This window comes from Vigna unguiculata, chromosome 7 (assembly GCF_037176805.1).
Source record: "Vigna unguiculata cultivar grain cowpea cultivar isolate G323 ecotype 2 chromosome 7, ASM3717680v1, whole genome shotgun sequence".
NCBI classification, from domain to species: Eukaryota; Viridiplantae; Streptophyta; class Magnoliopsida; order Fabales; family Fabaceae; genus Vigna; species Vigna unguiculata.
The window spans coordinates 12,840,359-12,854,283 of NC_140798.1; the positions used below are offsets into that span (position 1 = coordinate 12,840,359).

Sequence of the window (13,925 nt, forward strand, 5' to 3'; positions counted from 1 at the left end):
ATTAATAATAGAATTTGAAAGCATTTCACTAATATCAGAAATAATTTTATTAGAAAATATTATATATATTTTTTAATATTATTAACTAAGCTAAGCTAACTGATGTTTCAAACCGATTAAATAATTAGGTCCTACTATAAAAGGGATCATAAAATATTTAGTCATCCCTCATAAAATGAAAATTATATCTGTGGGGTTATTTAAAACATAAGTTATATTGTTAGAAAAATAGTTTCGTTGAACTACGAGTAACGTTATTAAATATACTAGTTATTTAAATATTTCAGTTCTACGATTGTTAGTGAAATAGGATTTATTATATGATATTATTAATATAAAGTAATAAAACTGGGAAGATTAGAAAAGTTAATGGTGTAGGCCAGCACACCTGATCCCCAATCGCCGTGGGTGAAGATCCGTTTCGTTAACTGTAACAAACTTCTTCGCTGTCAGAAGACAATGTAACGTAGGTAACGGGCTCATATTGCACCGCACGACCGTTAGGAACGCCGTCTTAGTCAACGTGGGTCCACGTCACGTACACGGCAGACCCAGTCAGCATTTGATTTAGCGTTAGCCGCGAACGCGATTTTGCAGTCCCAACAGAATATACGGACAACGGGTAGGGAATGCTTATCCATGCTGAGTAGGAAATAACCTAATCCTTTTTAACCCACAATTAACAGTTACCAAATTATTTTAATTATTCTGAGTTTTCGTTAACAATTATTCGTCTTAATTTCATAATTAATTTGTATCAAATAAATTACAAGCTATAATTAAGCTTAATTATATCTGGATTTAACTTATTTATTGATGTATTTAATACATAAATAATGTAAGAGTTCGATTAGTTTTTATAAGAATAAACTGGAGCAGTTTATCCATTCTTGAGCACTAAAATTTTTCCCACATTCAAAATTAATATAGAAGTTAGTTAAACAAGAGTATATGCTAAAAAATTAAGATGAATTGATCAACAAAATCTAAATATAATTAAGATTTTAAATTAAAAATAATAATTTTATGTTGATTTATTACATATAATTAATATCAAATATCTTAATTTTTATCTCATTTAAATTATACTTCCGTAAAAAGACAAAGAAAAACAAAATAAAAGAAACTAACTTTAGTTAAATTTTAATTTAAGTTTGACGATGAATTTGGTTTATTTTATGTTAAGCAACAATAATATTATCATCATATATATAGTTTTATTATACAATTTTAAATCATTTTCTCTCAGCATTATTAAAATATAAAACTCATTTTAAACATTATTCACAGCGGAACAGTCTTCAAACACATTTTTAATCAAATGTTACCAACGTTCTTTTGCGTTGCCACTTCCCATGTTCTTTCAAATTTAAGAACGCGAATATCTAAGCATCATCAAACACTGTGATTAATCTGGATAATTATTATTATTATAATTGAGAGAATTCATAAAGTATAATTTTTTTTTCTAATTTTAGTTTAAATTTCATTACAGTATTATTCTCGGGCACCTTACCTAACAGATATTCTTTGATTCTTTCTCTCGATTCTTTATTTTTTTTTTCTTTTCTTTTCCATATTTGTAATTGATTATGAAAAGTTGAAGTGGCTAAGTCTGTGTTTGTGAAACAGCAGGGAGAGCGGGAACGCGTTGCGTAGACATCACATCCTCCTCCTCTACATAAGCGCCCTCGCATCCCATTCTTTGCACACTCAACAAGCATTCACCATTCTCACACCTCTTCATTTTTTTCTCCAGATCTATTTTTCCTTCACAACCTTCACTTCCTTCGTTTTTTCTCTTCAACCAACCTCCTTCATTTCTCGGTGAGTTCCTCTTCTCCCTCTTTCCACGCCTCCGCCATTAGGGTTTCACCGTCGTTTACCACCTTCCGTGGCTGCTAAAATCTTTTATTTTCGAAATCAATTGTTAACATGTTAGGATTCTGAATGAGTGCTAGAAGCACGGTTTCGTAGACTCCACGTTTCTGAGTAGCTTCTGCTCAGCTGATATATAATTTTTTTCAATAGAATGATTTGTGTGGTAATTTGTACTGTTACGAATGGCTCAGATCTGTGGCCGTTTTGGCTTTTCCCTGCCGGTGTGTGGTGTTTGTGATATGTCGTTTAGCTTGTAACGGCAGGGAAAAGCAAAATGGCTTCTGAATCGGAAAAGGTTGAGTGAGCTATGCGAAATCTTTTTTTTTTCTCTGAGGTGTCAATGCGCGTGACTGAAATCAAACCGTGATGAACGTCGATGATTTTGGAAGATTTTTTTTCTGTTGTTGAGATTGAAAAAGTGAAAACTAGTTGTCTCTGAATATCACATTTGAAAAAAAAAAATTCTCTCCGGAGTTAACGCGTGAAATGGATTGATTGTTGACTTTTTATGGTATTAATTTTCGGAGACTGTTCTGTGGGTGATTCTTGAAATGTCAAAGGTCAAATTTGGGTTTTTAATGGTTGGTAAGTTGTGTAAAAATACTTTCTAATGCAAAAAAAATAATGTTTATTATTTCATTTCAGACTGAAGAAATGGCTCCACCGATTGAGACCCCAAACAAGGTTTCTGGCTATCAGCACACCCCACACCCTCCTCTTAACGAGAGGATTCTTTCATCCTTGACCCGGAGGACTGTTGCTGCACACCCATGGCATGATCTTGAGATAGGTAGGCAATATCGTTCTAAAATTGTTACGTGTGATTGTGGTTTGATCCTAACGCATTTATTTCTCCTTTGCTTTTATTTTCCGTACTAACTGTGTTTTCCCTCACAATGCAGGACCCGAAGCGCCAAAGATCTTCAACTGTGTAAGTATATGAACTAAGAGACTTGCAATCCTAAACATTAAGGTCTACTAATGGATGTTATGCAAATATATAATATGCATGCTTGTTTGATGAGACTAAATGGTCATTCCTAATAGATGTAGGAAGCAATGCTTGTCTGTATAAAAAGGAATTCGAACAGGTATCAAACACCCAAGCATTGGTATTGGATACCTTATGCTAAGAAATGCAAGTATTGGCTGTTTGTAGATTGATGGTTGGACAGGAAACATATTGGATAATTCCAATCAGTTGATCTGTCTTATTAATGGAAATAGCCATTGATAGCTGATTTGCTGGAAGGCCATCATTTGATTATTTGTATGGGATCCTGACTGAATTTGTTTACCCTTGTACTAAGGTTTAAGCAAACTGGCATTGTGGGACTATTCATTGTGAAATGGCAAAATTTAGCTCTGTATTATATTGTTTTTGCTTTCTTTGTCTTTGTCTTGTTCGTCGTTGATGCTATACAATGACAAATCGAAGCTTTTCCTAAATTGTGTACGTGACCTATTATAATGTTTTACGAATCAACATATCATGTTGTGCGTTTAAATTGTTGTGATTTTTTATTTTTCTCTAAAGGCCATCAAACAAGATATTTATTCAGTAATTAGATTCGTATAATTATGAACTATGGCTGAATCATGCAGGTGGTTGAAATTGGAAAAGGAAGCAAGGTGAAATATGAACTTGACAAAAAAACTGGACTTATCAAGGTAGTGGTAGTTGCCTAGCTTTTTCTTCTCTTGTTACACGTTGCTACAGGGCATTGCTGAACCTGCATTTCTGTGCAGGTTGATCGTATACTTTACTCGTCAGTTGTCTATCCCCACAACTATGGGTTTATCCCTCGTACTATTTGTGAGGACGGTGACCCCATGGATGTCCTGGTTATTATGCAGGTAATTGCATCCTGCTCATAATGTCTACTTCTTAAAATTGTGTAAGCATGTAATTATGAGGATTTCTTAGTAACAGAGTTCCAATTACATTGTACTTTGAAAAAGTTTCTTCCCCATTTGGACTGCACTTTATCAATATTTTTGCGTAAGACTTCTTGCACTTGGCAACTTGACTAAACTGATTTTTAAAATAGCAATATTTTTTAAAATGATTCTGTAACACGTGAACTATTTTTGTTCCACTGCTGCAATAACAAATACTCATGTTGGTGGTCAAAGTAACGAGGTCAACTTTTTAAGTAAATCCTCTCCAGTGGAGTTTCTTTAATTTGCTTGATTCCATTGTCGTGCAAAGGGATCTTTATCATTTTAAAAGTTAGTCTTTATCCAAAATGTAGCTAGCTCAAGGTGATCTTAAAGTGGAAACCTGGGTAAATTTATTCTATATATCTACTGTAATTCAATTCCAGAACACATCTGTTGTAATAATTCATGGAAATACTTTATCCTGTATTACTCTGGCTTTCTTTTACACCAATATGACAAATGAATGAATTGGTCTTCCTAGTCCATCTACTTCGTATTACACAATTGAGTATCATCCTACATTTTACATCTTTAGTTTAGCATTTATTAAGCACTGCTTGTTTTATGTTTTTACTGCTTCTGTGGTAGTACTAATAAGCTTTGGTGGTGCTTGGCTGCACAGGAGCCGGTTCTTCCAGGTTGCTTTCTTCGGGCCAAAGCTATTGGACTCATGCCTATGATTGACCAGGTATATCAGACACTCCCTTTTTCCTCATAGCAAGAGTCTTTGTCTTTCCATTACTGAAGAACCACCATTCTGATGCAATTCAGGGTGAGAAAGATGACAAGATAATTGCTGTATGTGCTGATGATCCCGAGTATCGTCATTACAATGATATCAAGGACCTTCCTCCCCACCGTTTAGCTGAAATCCGTCGCTTTTTTGAGGATTGTATCCTTTCCAAATGTTTCAAAATGTTTGTTCAGTACTTCTTATATGTTAGCATCTATATATATATATATATATATATATATATATATATATATATATATATACACACACACACACACACAACAGCGACATGCAAAAGTATCATTTAGCCTCCATATTTGTCAAACTCTTTTTTTATGTTTCCCTTCATAAAGGAATTAGACAAGAAGAATGAAAACAAGGAAGTTGCAGTAAACGACTTTCTTCCTGCCTCAGCTGCCTATGAAGCGATCAAGCATTCCATGTAAGCAAATACCAATCTGATATTATCAATAAACCGTTTTGACATCAGTTACGATACTCCTTTTGAAATAATATTTTAATAAAATTATAAAATATTTTTATGGTTTTAATTTATTACTTTACTCATTTATTCATGTGCTAAAATGGTAATAGAGGTTTATAATTTATTTGGTTGTTGTGTGAAGGACCTTGTACGCTGACTACGTTGTGGAGAGCTTGAGGCGGTGATGTTGATGCTTTTGGCACTATGTTTGGTTGTGAAGACTGTTGCTATAATTACGATTATGACGAAATCAAAGCTTTCTATCTTGTTGCGTGTGCATTGATATATCAGGGCAGCACCATGCAAATTCTATACATGTTCTTAATTTTGAGTGAATGATTTTTTCATTTATTAATATCAAAGTTTTATATTATAGCTAAATCTACCGAATATTTGGACCATAATCTTACATCTTATAAAGGATTTCTACAACACCTATTGCGCCTCGCTTTATGTTCTAATTTCCATTGGTTCTCCCAAAAAATTTGCGTAGAATCAAAAAGATCAAAATTATTTGATTGCTTATCACGCAATTATGTAAAAATTGGCGTTAAATTTGACCTTGTTATACTTCTCGATACACCCAAAATCGCAACCCTTAAGCTTGCAAAGCGGAATGTTTATATTACAATGATAGATATTCATTCAAGTAATGTTTATTTCTTTTGTGATCCATTGGACACTCTACACGTTTGGCAGTTGCATTCTGCAGAGTTTTCTGCGATCAATAGAAAAACGGCATAGCAAGACAATTTTATTTTATACACAAGAACATTGATCAATACATCCAAAACTGTATGTTGGGAAGCAAGGACCCAAGGGCTAGGAAGCATATGCATATAACTATTTTTGGTTACTTTAAATGTTGATTATCTTTCCTATATAATAAAAATAGATCATTTTTAATTTTTCCATTTTTGCGAAGACAACCACCAGTCATGCAATGCAACCAACAAAATGCAAGTAATTATATTTTGAATATAATTAAAATACATGAACAATATGTACTTGAGATGTATGTGTTACATTTTCATTTCTTATTGCCAATTGATTGGTAGAATTAAAAAAATTCTATTGACATGAAAATTAAGCAAACAAATTAAAAAGAAAATCAATTGTAATTCTATTAATTTAAATGACATTTCTCCAATTAAAAACGTTTACTTTATTTCCTATCTATTTTAAGCTAAGTTGAACCCAGCTAGAGTTGGAAAAAAATTTATTGTAGGGGGCTTCTCCTTGCACCCAAAACCATTTCTCCTGTACCCCAAAACTTTTTTTATTTCCAATTTTGTCCAAGTTAAAAGTTAAATGAAGAAAGAGAAAAAACAGTAAAAAAAATTATTACTCGCACTACACCCCTGCACCAGCCAACGAATCTGGGCACGCCTCTGCACCCCTAAAGAATCAAAGAATCTTTGACCTAAAAACACATTTAAATGCTTCTCTTTTTTCCGCTTCCTCCTCCCTCTTTCATTGCCGCCTTCTTTGCCTCCTTCTTTTCCTTCATTTGTGGAGAAGATCATCGAGCAGCAGCAAGTTAAGTTTTCTCAAATTTTTAATGTTTTTTCGTGAATGTTTACGGTGATTTATGAATATATATATATATATATATATATATATATATATATATATATATATATATATATATATATATATATATATAATCATTCCATCTGTGCCAAAACGGGTTCTTAAAATTTTTTTTATGTTATGAAACGGATTACAGAAGTCGTTTCATGATTTTTAGAAACGGATTACAAAAGTTGTTTCTTGCGTTGTTTATATGAAACAGATTGCAGAATCCGTTTCATGTTTTTTATAAACGGAGTCTGAAAGCCGTTTCTTATATATTGCGTTTTTTTTATATGAAATGGATTATGCAATCCGTTTCTACACTTTTAGAAGCGGAATTTGAGATTCGTTTTGTAAATTTTTGTTGTTATTTCTGAAACAGATTTTGCGTTCGGTTTCATGTATTTGGGAAACGGATTTTGATATTCGTTTCATGTTTTTTTTTTAATATTATATTTTATTTTATTTCATGTATTTGTGATAAATATATGGATATCACATTGTTACTATATTTTAACTATGTTTAGAGATAATGGAAAGGCAGAGATTATAGAATTGGGAAATTATATGATAATAGGGTGAAAAGAAAATTTGAAAGGAAAGTCCCTACTCTATTACCCTTTACCCTTCTTCTCTTGGTTCTACCAAAACTACAAATAAACAAGTGTTTGGATTCCGAGAAGACTTGTGTTGCTGTGTGTGTTGATGTGCTTTTATTTGTTTATGATCTTCACTTAAGTGTGTAAAAGAAGTTGGTTGTTGTTTGGTACTGGTTTGCCATCACATTACCGACAAATGAGGACTCTACTCATACCCTTCATTTTTAGGGATTTGGTTAGACTTCCAATTTCCCTATTATCCAATATTCCTTCTAAATTTGTAATTTTTTCATTATCTTATTGCATTGAACCAAGTTTTGTTGTCTAAGAATGAATGATTCTTTGTTTAGATTCATAACCCAAACATTTGATACAAAGTGTTAAAGATTATGTTTTTACCAAAGAAACACGAAGACTATGATTGATACCAGAAAATATAAAGACTATTCTGCATGTCCTAGTGTTGGTTCATTGTTCAACTTTTTTTCTGTCTTTATCAGTTGTTTTCGTGTTTGTTTGGTATAATCACATCTCTTGTATTTTGAATTGAGCTTAAATGGTATAATCACATCTGAAACGGATTTTTCTTAAATGGTATAATCATTTGAAATTTTACTTTTTTATTTAATTTATTTCTTAATTAATTATATAAAAGAAAAATAGTAGAACAAATTAAATTAAAAAATACTTAAACTGTAAATTAAAAAAGTATTCATTGTATTATAACTATTTTTAATTTATTTAAAGTATATGTATTTTAAATTTTAAATGTTTTTTTTATTTATTAATTTTTGTTTTATTTTATTATGTTTTCATATTTTTTAATATATATCTAAAAATAAAATTATATATATATATATATATATATATATTTTAAATAACTTTTTGAAAAATACATGTAATTATAAAAATAAATTAAACTAAATGATAATTAAACTTTAAATTAGATAAAAAACAAAAACGAAATGGCTAGGACACGAGAAAATTTATATTGGATTGTAATGTTTCAAACTTTGAATTATAGATATGGCTAGGACACGAGGAAATTTATCTAGACGTGGTTCATATGATGCACCCGAGAGTTCCACGTAGGATGCTGCACGGAAGAAACCGACAGCTTCAGCTCGTAGAAGGGGTCAGCACGAGCCTAATGTTGCTCAAGATGATGTTGTTGAGCATGAGGTTTCTGATGTTCCTCAGGACGAGGAGCAGGGGATTGATAACGATGGTGCAGGATTTCCAGGTGGTCCGTCTGATACATCTTTATTGACTTCGTACCAGGATCATGTTGCACGCATGATATGGGATTGTCAGGTAAGAAAGAAGTTTTTATAAATGTTTAATTTTATTGTTATGTATTTTTATTCTTTTTTATTTCTTTTATGTTAGGATCAAGTTGTGAAAATAGTCTCCTATATTAAAAAAGTGAAGAAATTAGGACGTCCTCACCCTTCTCTTCCCCCCTTTGTGGTAGCTTCTTGATTATCGCCTTTGTGCGATATTTTATATGAATATACTGATCTTGGGTTAGTATTGGGTTTTGTGGAGAGATGACATCCCAAGACTAATACTTTTCATCTACCCATTGGGGAGATGACCATCACTTCAGATGATGTCTGGTCGCTCCTCCATCTTCCCATCACTGGATCCCAAAATCCGTTTAAAAAAAAACATGAAACTTTATGAAACGGATTTTGGGATACGTTTCATACTTTTCTGAAACGGATCACGTATTTCGTTTTTGGAAAAAAAATTAAAATTTGTGAAACGGAATTCATGATCCGTTTCAAAAAAGTATGAAACGGATCCCAACATTCATTTCATAAAACAAATACATGGAAACTTATGAAACGAATTTCGAAATTCGTTCCATACTTTTCTGAAACGAATTTCGAATTTCGTTTCTAAAAAAAATATAAAATTTGTCAAACGGATTTTGAAATCCATTTCGCTTTTTCTTGAAACGTATCACAAGATCCGTTTCACAGAATAAAAAGGAAAATACATGCAAAACTGATATTAACATTCCAACCATTCAAATCAAATTCGAAGAGGCTAACCTGCAGAGAAGATAAGAGGAGAGCTTTCCAGAAAAAAGAATGAATGAAACTCAACCTCCGACAGGGAACACCTTCAAGGACAGAAGAGAATGAAGGACAGTGGCAATGAGAGAATAAAGAAGAGAGATTTCAAAAATAAAATTAATGAAAGTGAACACACAAACCTTGGACCAGGGACCACCACGAGAGAATGAAACAGAGAAAATTAAACCTCAGACCAGAGACCACCACGAGAGAATGAAGCGGAGAAAATTAAAATGAAGGCACTGGGACCACAGTGAGAATGGAGAAGAAACAGAGAACAAACGAAGAAGAAACAGACAGAATGAAGGTATGAAATAATTTGGGGTTGTAGAGACAAGTTGCCGCAGTAAATTTCATTTACTGCTCTTCCACCCGTTTTCACCCACTTTCACCTACAAATAATTAAGGGTAAAATGATAAATTTGGGGGGTACTGAAGAAACCTTGGAGGTGTAGGAAGAAGGCGCCTTTATTGTAGCTTCAAGTGAATTTAAGTTTCAGGTGAATTTTAACCTTTTAACTTATTTTGGACAAAACATATTAAATTCACCTGAAAGCTAGGTTTTGAACATGAATAAAACTAGGATGTGTTTAGATTTCAGTTGCATGACTTGTCCTGGGTGGAATTGTTTTTCAAAATTTACCCCACTTTTTAATTTCCAAATGGATTTTGCACCAAGTAAGAAAACTAACTTATTTCCTTTGTTTGTTGAATCCTTTTACAAAATCCATTGATAAATTTGACGGCCACTTTTATTAGTACAATCTGAATGGTATTCAATTATTGTAGTAGATAATTTGTATTTGATTCACACAAAAAAAGTAGATTTTTATTACAACAAAAAGAAAATTGTTGAACGAACAATACTCTGAAAATTTCACGTAAAGTAATGTCTGATATATATTTGAAAAATCAAGAAAAGAAACTTAAACCTAAACAAAAAAATTAGTTTTAAAATAAAGTCATATTATAATATACTAGACCTTAGTTCTAGCGGTTAAAACCAACCTAATCCAAGAATAAATTTGAGAAAGTAAGAAAAATATGAAATGAGGTAAAAGAGATAGAGACGTGGAATTATTTGGATTAAAAAAAGTAAAAAAAAAAGAAAAATTATGAAAATTAATAAATGATTCAATAAATATGATAAAGAAATAAAAACTAATTAATAAAATTATAAAATAATATTTTACTCTTATTGTAAACAAAATTAAATACTATTAGTTATTTGTACATAATACTCGTGTGTGATTAGTAAATTATCTAGCATTATCGAGACAAGTAAAAATTAACGACTTTTTTTTAAATAAATCTAATAAAATTTGAAGAGAAATAATTTACAATTATTTAAGTGAAATTCTCATTGTCATAAAACATAAAAAATTATTTTACATTGTTCTAAATACACAAGACATAATTAATGTTAAAAATAAAAAGATACAATAAAATAGTAGACAAAAATACAATTAAATTACAATAATTAAAAAAGGAGTGATAAGCTAATCTCTTGGTTAGAAGAAAGAGAAAGTTGTGGATCCTTCCCGCTAACAATTTAAAGAAATAAGATTAGTTTGATAGAATTTAAAAGAGATAAGATTAATTTGATAGAATTTGAAAGGAAAGATTGGTTTGATAAAATTTGAAGAAGCATGAAATAGGTTGTGAGTTTAACTTTCCCCTTAACAAAAAAACTAACAACCGACAATAACCATTAAAAAAAATATATTATCACATTTTTATTACAAATTGTCAAATACTTCATGTCCAATGTTGTCAACATGGTCGTCGTGTATTGGTGAGTCTTGACCATTTTGGATGTTCATTCTCTTGATTGATTGTGACATGCTGTCAAACCCCGTTGACAATAATGATATTCAATTTTATGAAGTTTTTTTTTTTTTTAACAAAATGGTGTCACTAGCCTAGTAAAACGGATTCATCAACGTATAAGTTCATCCCATAATGAATCATGATGTGTGTGATAAGAATGTCATATGGAAGGGACATGTCCCTACATTTCATCATGTGTTGCATGATGTGATAAGACCAAATATTATTTTTCATGACCCGTAATATGAAAATGTCTTCAACAAATAATGGTACGAAATTGTTGGATATCAAACTCCCAATATGCACGAACTCATAATGTTCAAAACTACATGTGTTCCTCACATTTCAACCCTGAAACTCTGAACGATCCTGGAACTTAACGTCATATCACAGTTGTACTGATGATAGCTTTGAAGATGTCATATCACATTTTTTAGAAACAAAAAGTGGTTACTATTTTTGACTTCATTAAATTTAAGTATAATAATTATATTTTGTAGAAACATAAAATGCTCACTGTATTAGTGTTTCATTATTTCAGTTCAATACTTTAATCCAATATTAGTCAACCTTAAACTATTTATTTCTATATATAAACTTAAAATTCTTCCTAAACTATTTATTTGTATGTATAAACTTCCAATTCTCTCATGTAACGAGTATTTATGGATGACCACATAACCGATTTTTACTTAAAGTTCATGTCTTAATGCCTCACTAGCTCTCACTATAAAGGCCAATGAACACATCTCAACCATGGATCAACAAAAGCACCACACATGTATGCATAAGAAATGGTGTTTGGAACTTACTTGATGATCTATGCAATGATCCAACCAGAGGAAATTTCAAACCCCAAAGTTCCTTCACCAAAGCACCTTCAACACAACAATTATACTAGTCAATCCTGAGCTAATACCAAACCATTAACCATCACCTACCTCCAAGCCATGAAACACATGCAAACGTATCCAAAAGAAAGTTGCAAACTCAAAAAACCATGTGAGAATAATCACTCATATGGTATCATAATCGATTGTGTTTCATTTTGAAGCATAATCAATTATGAGTCTCATATAATCGATTATCTTCACCTCTGAACTCCATTATTGTGAGCTTCATCTATTTTAGTCATGACACCTTATCCCTGCACGTCCAACAAAATCCAGCAACCATTCTTCACAAAACGCAACTCCACCAAAACACTTCCTCGAGCACCACCTTCCTTTAAGCCGAACTTCACCAAACTCAGCTCACCTGCACTTTACACACACCACGAACTCAGCTCACACCAACAATCACAAATTTTGCCAAAGAAGGAAGAAATCGTGAACCTCTACTATATGTATTCACAAGAATTTAGTGAAGTTTTCAAACACTGAACTGATAGGAATAAAAAAATATAAGACACAACAATATAATATATTCAAGTATGAGTTCAAAGAATTGTATACCTAAAATCAATGAAGGATCCATAGAAGCACATATGAGACGTTATTGCTCTCTTTCTACTAGGTTATTCTAGGATGAATATCAAAAGTGTAACAACAAACACACTTTTGATATACGTCCTAGGATAATCTATCAAAAAAAGAACAGTAACATCTTATACGTGTTTCCATGGATCCTTCAATGATTCCAGTATACACAATTCTTTGAACTCATACTTGAATATATTATATTGTTGTGTCTTGTACTTTTTATTCCTATCATGAACTACCACCATGGTCAAACAATTCTCTGCCTCTTTCAGGAATCTCTCCATGCATGGCCAATGGAGAGGACAAATCTCTGTCATGTGAAGTCTAAAGCAGAGTGCAATTTTGGTCTTCTCATGCACGTCCAACTGACTTTTCCTCTACTCCATGGACTTGTTCCTCGCATTTACCCACTCTCACCTCCTCACATATGAACAAATATAAACAGGAAAAGCTCCTTCATATCCATCCGCATATACAAACAGAACTTTAATGTGACCTATTCACTCACTTATCAGTTAGTTTAAAAAGAAAGTGTTCAAACCAAACCACCACAAATTAAAAGTTAAACAAGCAGACTCATTTAATTTTAAAAATATTACAGTTTTTTAATGCTTTCTTCTTCAATCTTAATAAAAAAACTGGAATCAAGTTCTTAACTACTAGATTAACCATGAAAAAAAATATAATCTTCATATACAAAAGCGAATAAAAGAATTCAACTATCCAGCATGCATCAGTCTAGATCCACGTGACAACATTTGACAAAGTAACAAAATGGGGCAATTGATCAAATTTTGGATTTGAGCTTAAGAAAAACAGATGGCACGAAGCATATGAGGAACGAATCGGTCTAAGTTCAGTGTGTCATCAGTCAGAGGCCAGATGGTGGCTAGACATGCAACTCTGCAAGAGCTTGCAGACTTTTACATTTGGAGACGGGCTACAGATCACAGATGATGGCTGGGGACCAAGATCCTCTGCAATTTTTCCGCGATCCGAATCAATCTCAGCCATTAAAATTACTTTTAAACTAACAAAATTTGGGAATTTTTATATTGAGATAGTGGGTGTGAAAGGTGTCGGCACTTAAATTTAGTGCTTTTCTGTGTAATAAATTTCAGAACAACATCAGTTTAGACTTGTAAGTATACCATGAAACACAGATATGGGTTACCGCAATTAGTTTAGATCACAAATAAAAGGAAATAAACTGACAAGGAAAGAAGATTTCTTAATACAGAACCGATAAGCAAACCACAGCATTCAAGCTCATGAAAGATTGACGAAAACAAACAATGACCAGTTTAATAAAAG

General features: G+C 32.1%; 1 protein-coding gene across 1 annotated transcript; it reads left to right on the plus strand.

Moving 5' to 3' along the window:
- The first annotated feature begins 1,594 nt into the window (after nt 1–1,594).
- On the plus strand, nt 1,595–5,476 carry LOC114191817 (soluble inorganic pyrophosphatase 4). The gene is made up of 9 exons (XM_028081223.2): nt 1,595–1,827; nt 2,527–2,671; nt 2,784–2,812; nt 3,487–3,552; nt 3,631–3,738; nt 4,448–4,513; nt 4,597–4,717; nt 4,919–5,000; nt 5,185–5,476. The coding sequence occupies exons 2-9, from the start codon at nt 2,536–2,538 to the stop codon at nt 5,225–5,227; spliced, it is 651 nt and encodes a 216-aa protein (XP_027937024.1). The 5' UTR covers nt 1,595–1,827; nt 2,527–2,535; the 3' UTR covers nt 5,228–5,476.
- The last annotated feature ends 8,449 nt before the right edge of the window (nt 5,477–13,925 follow it).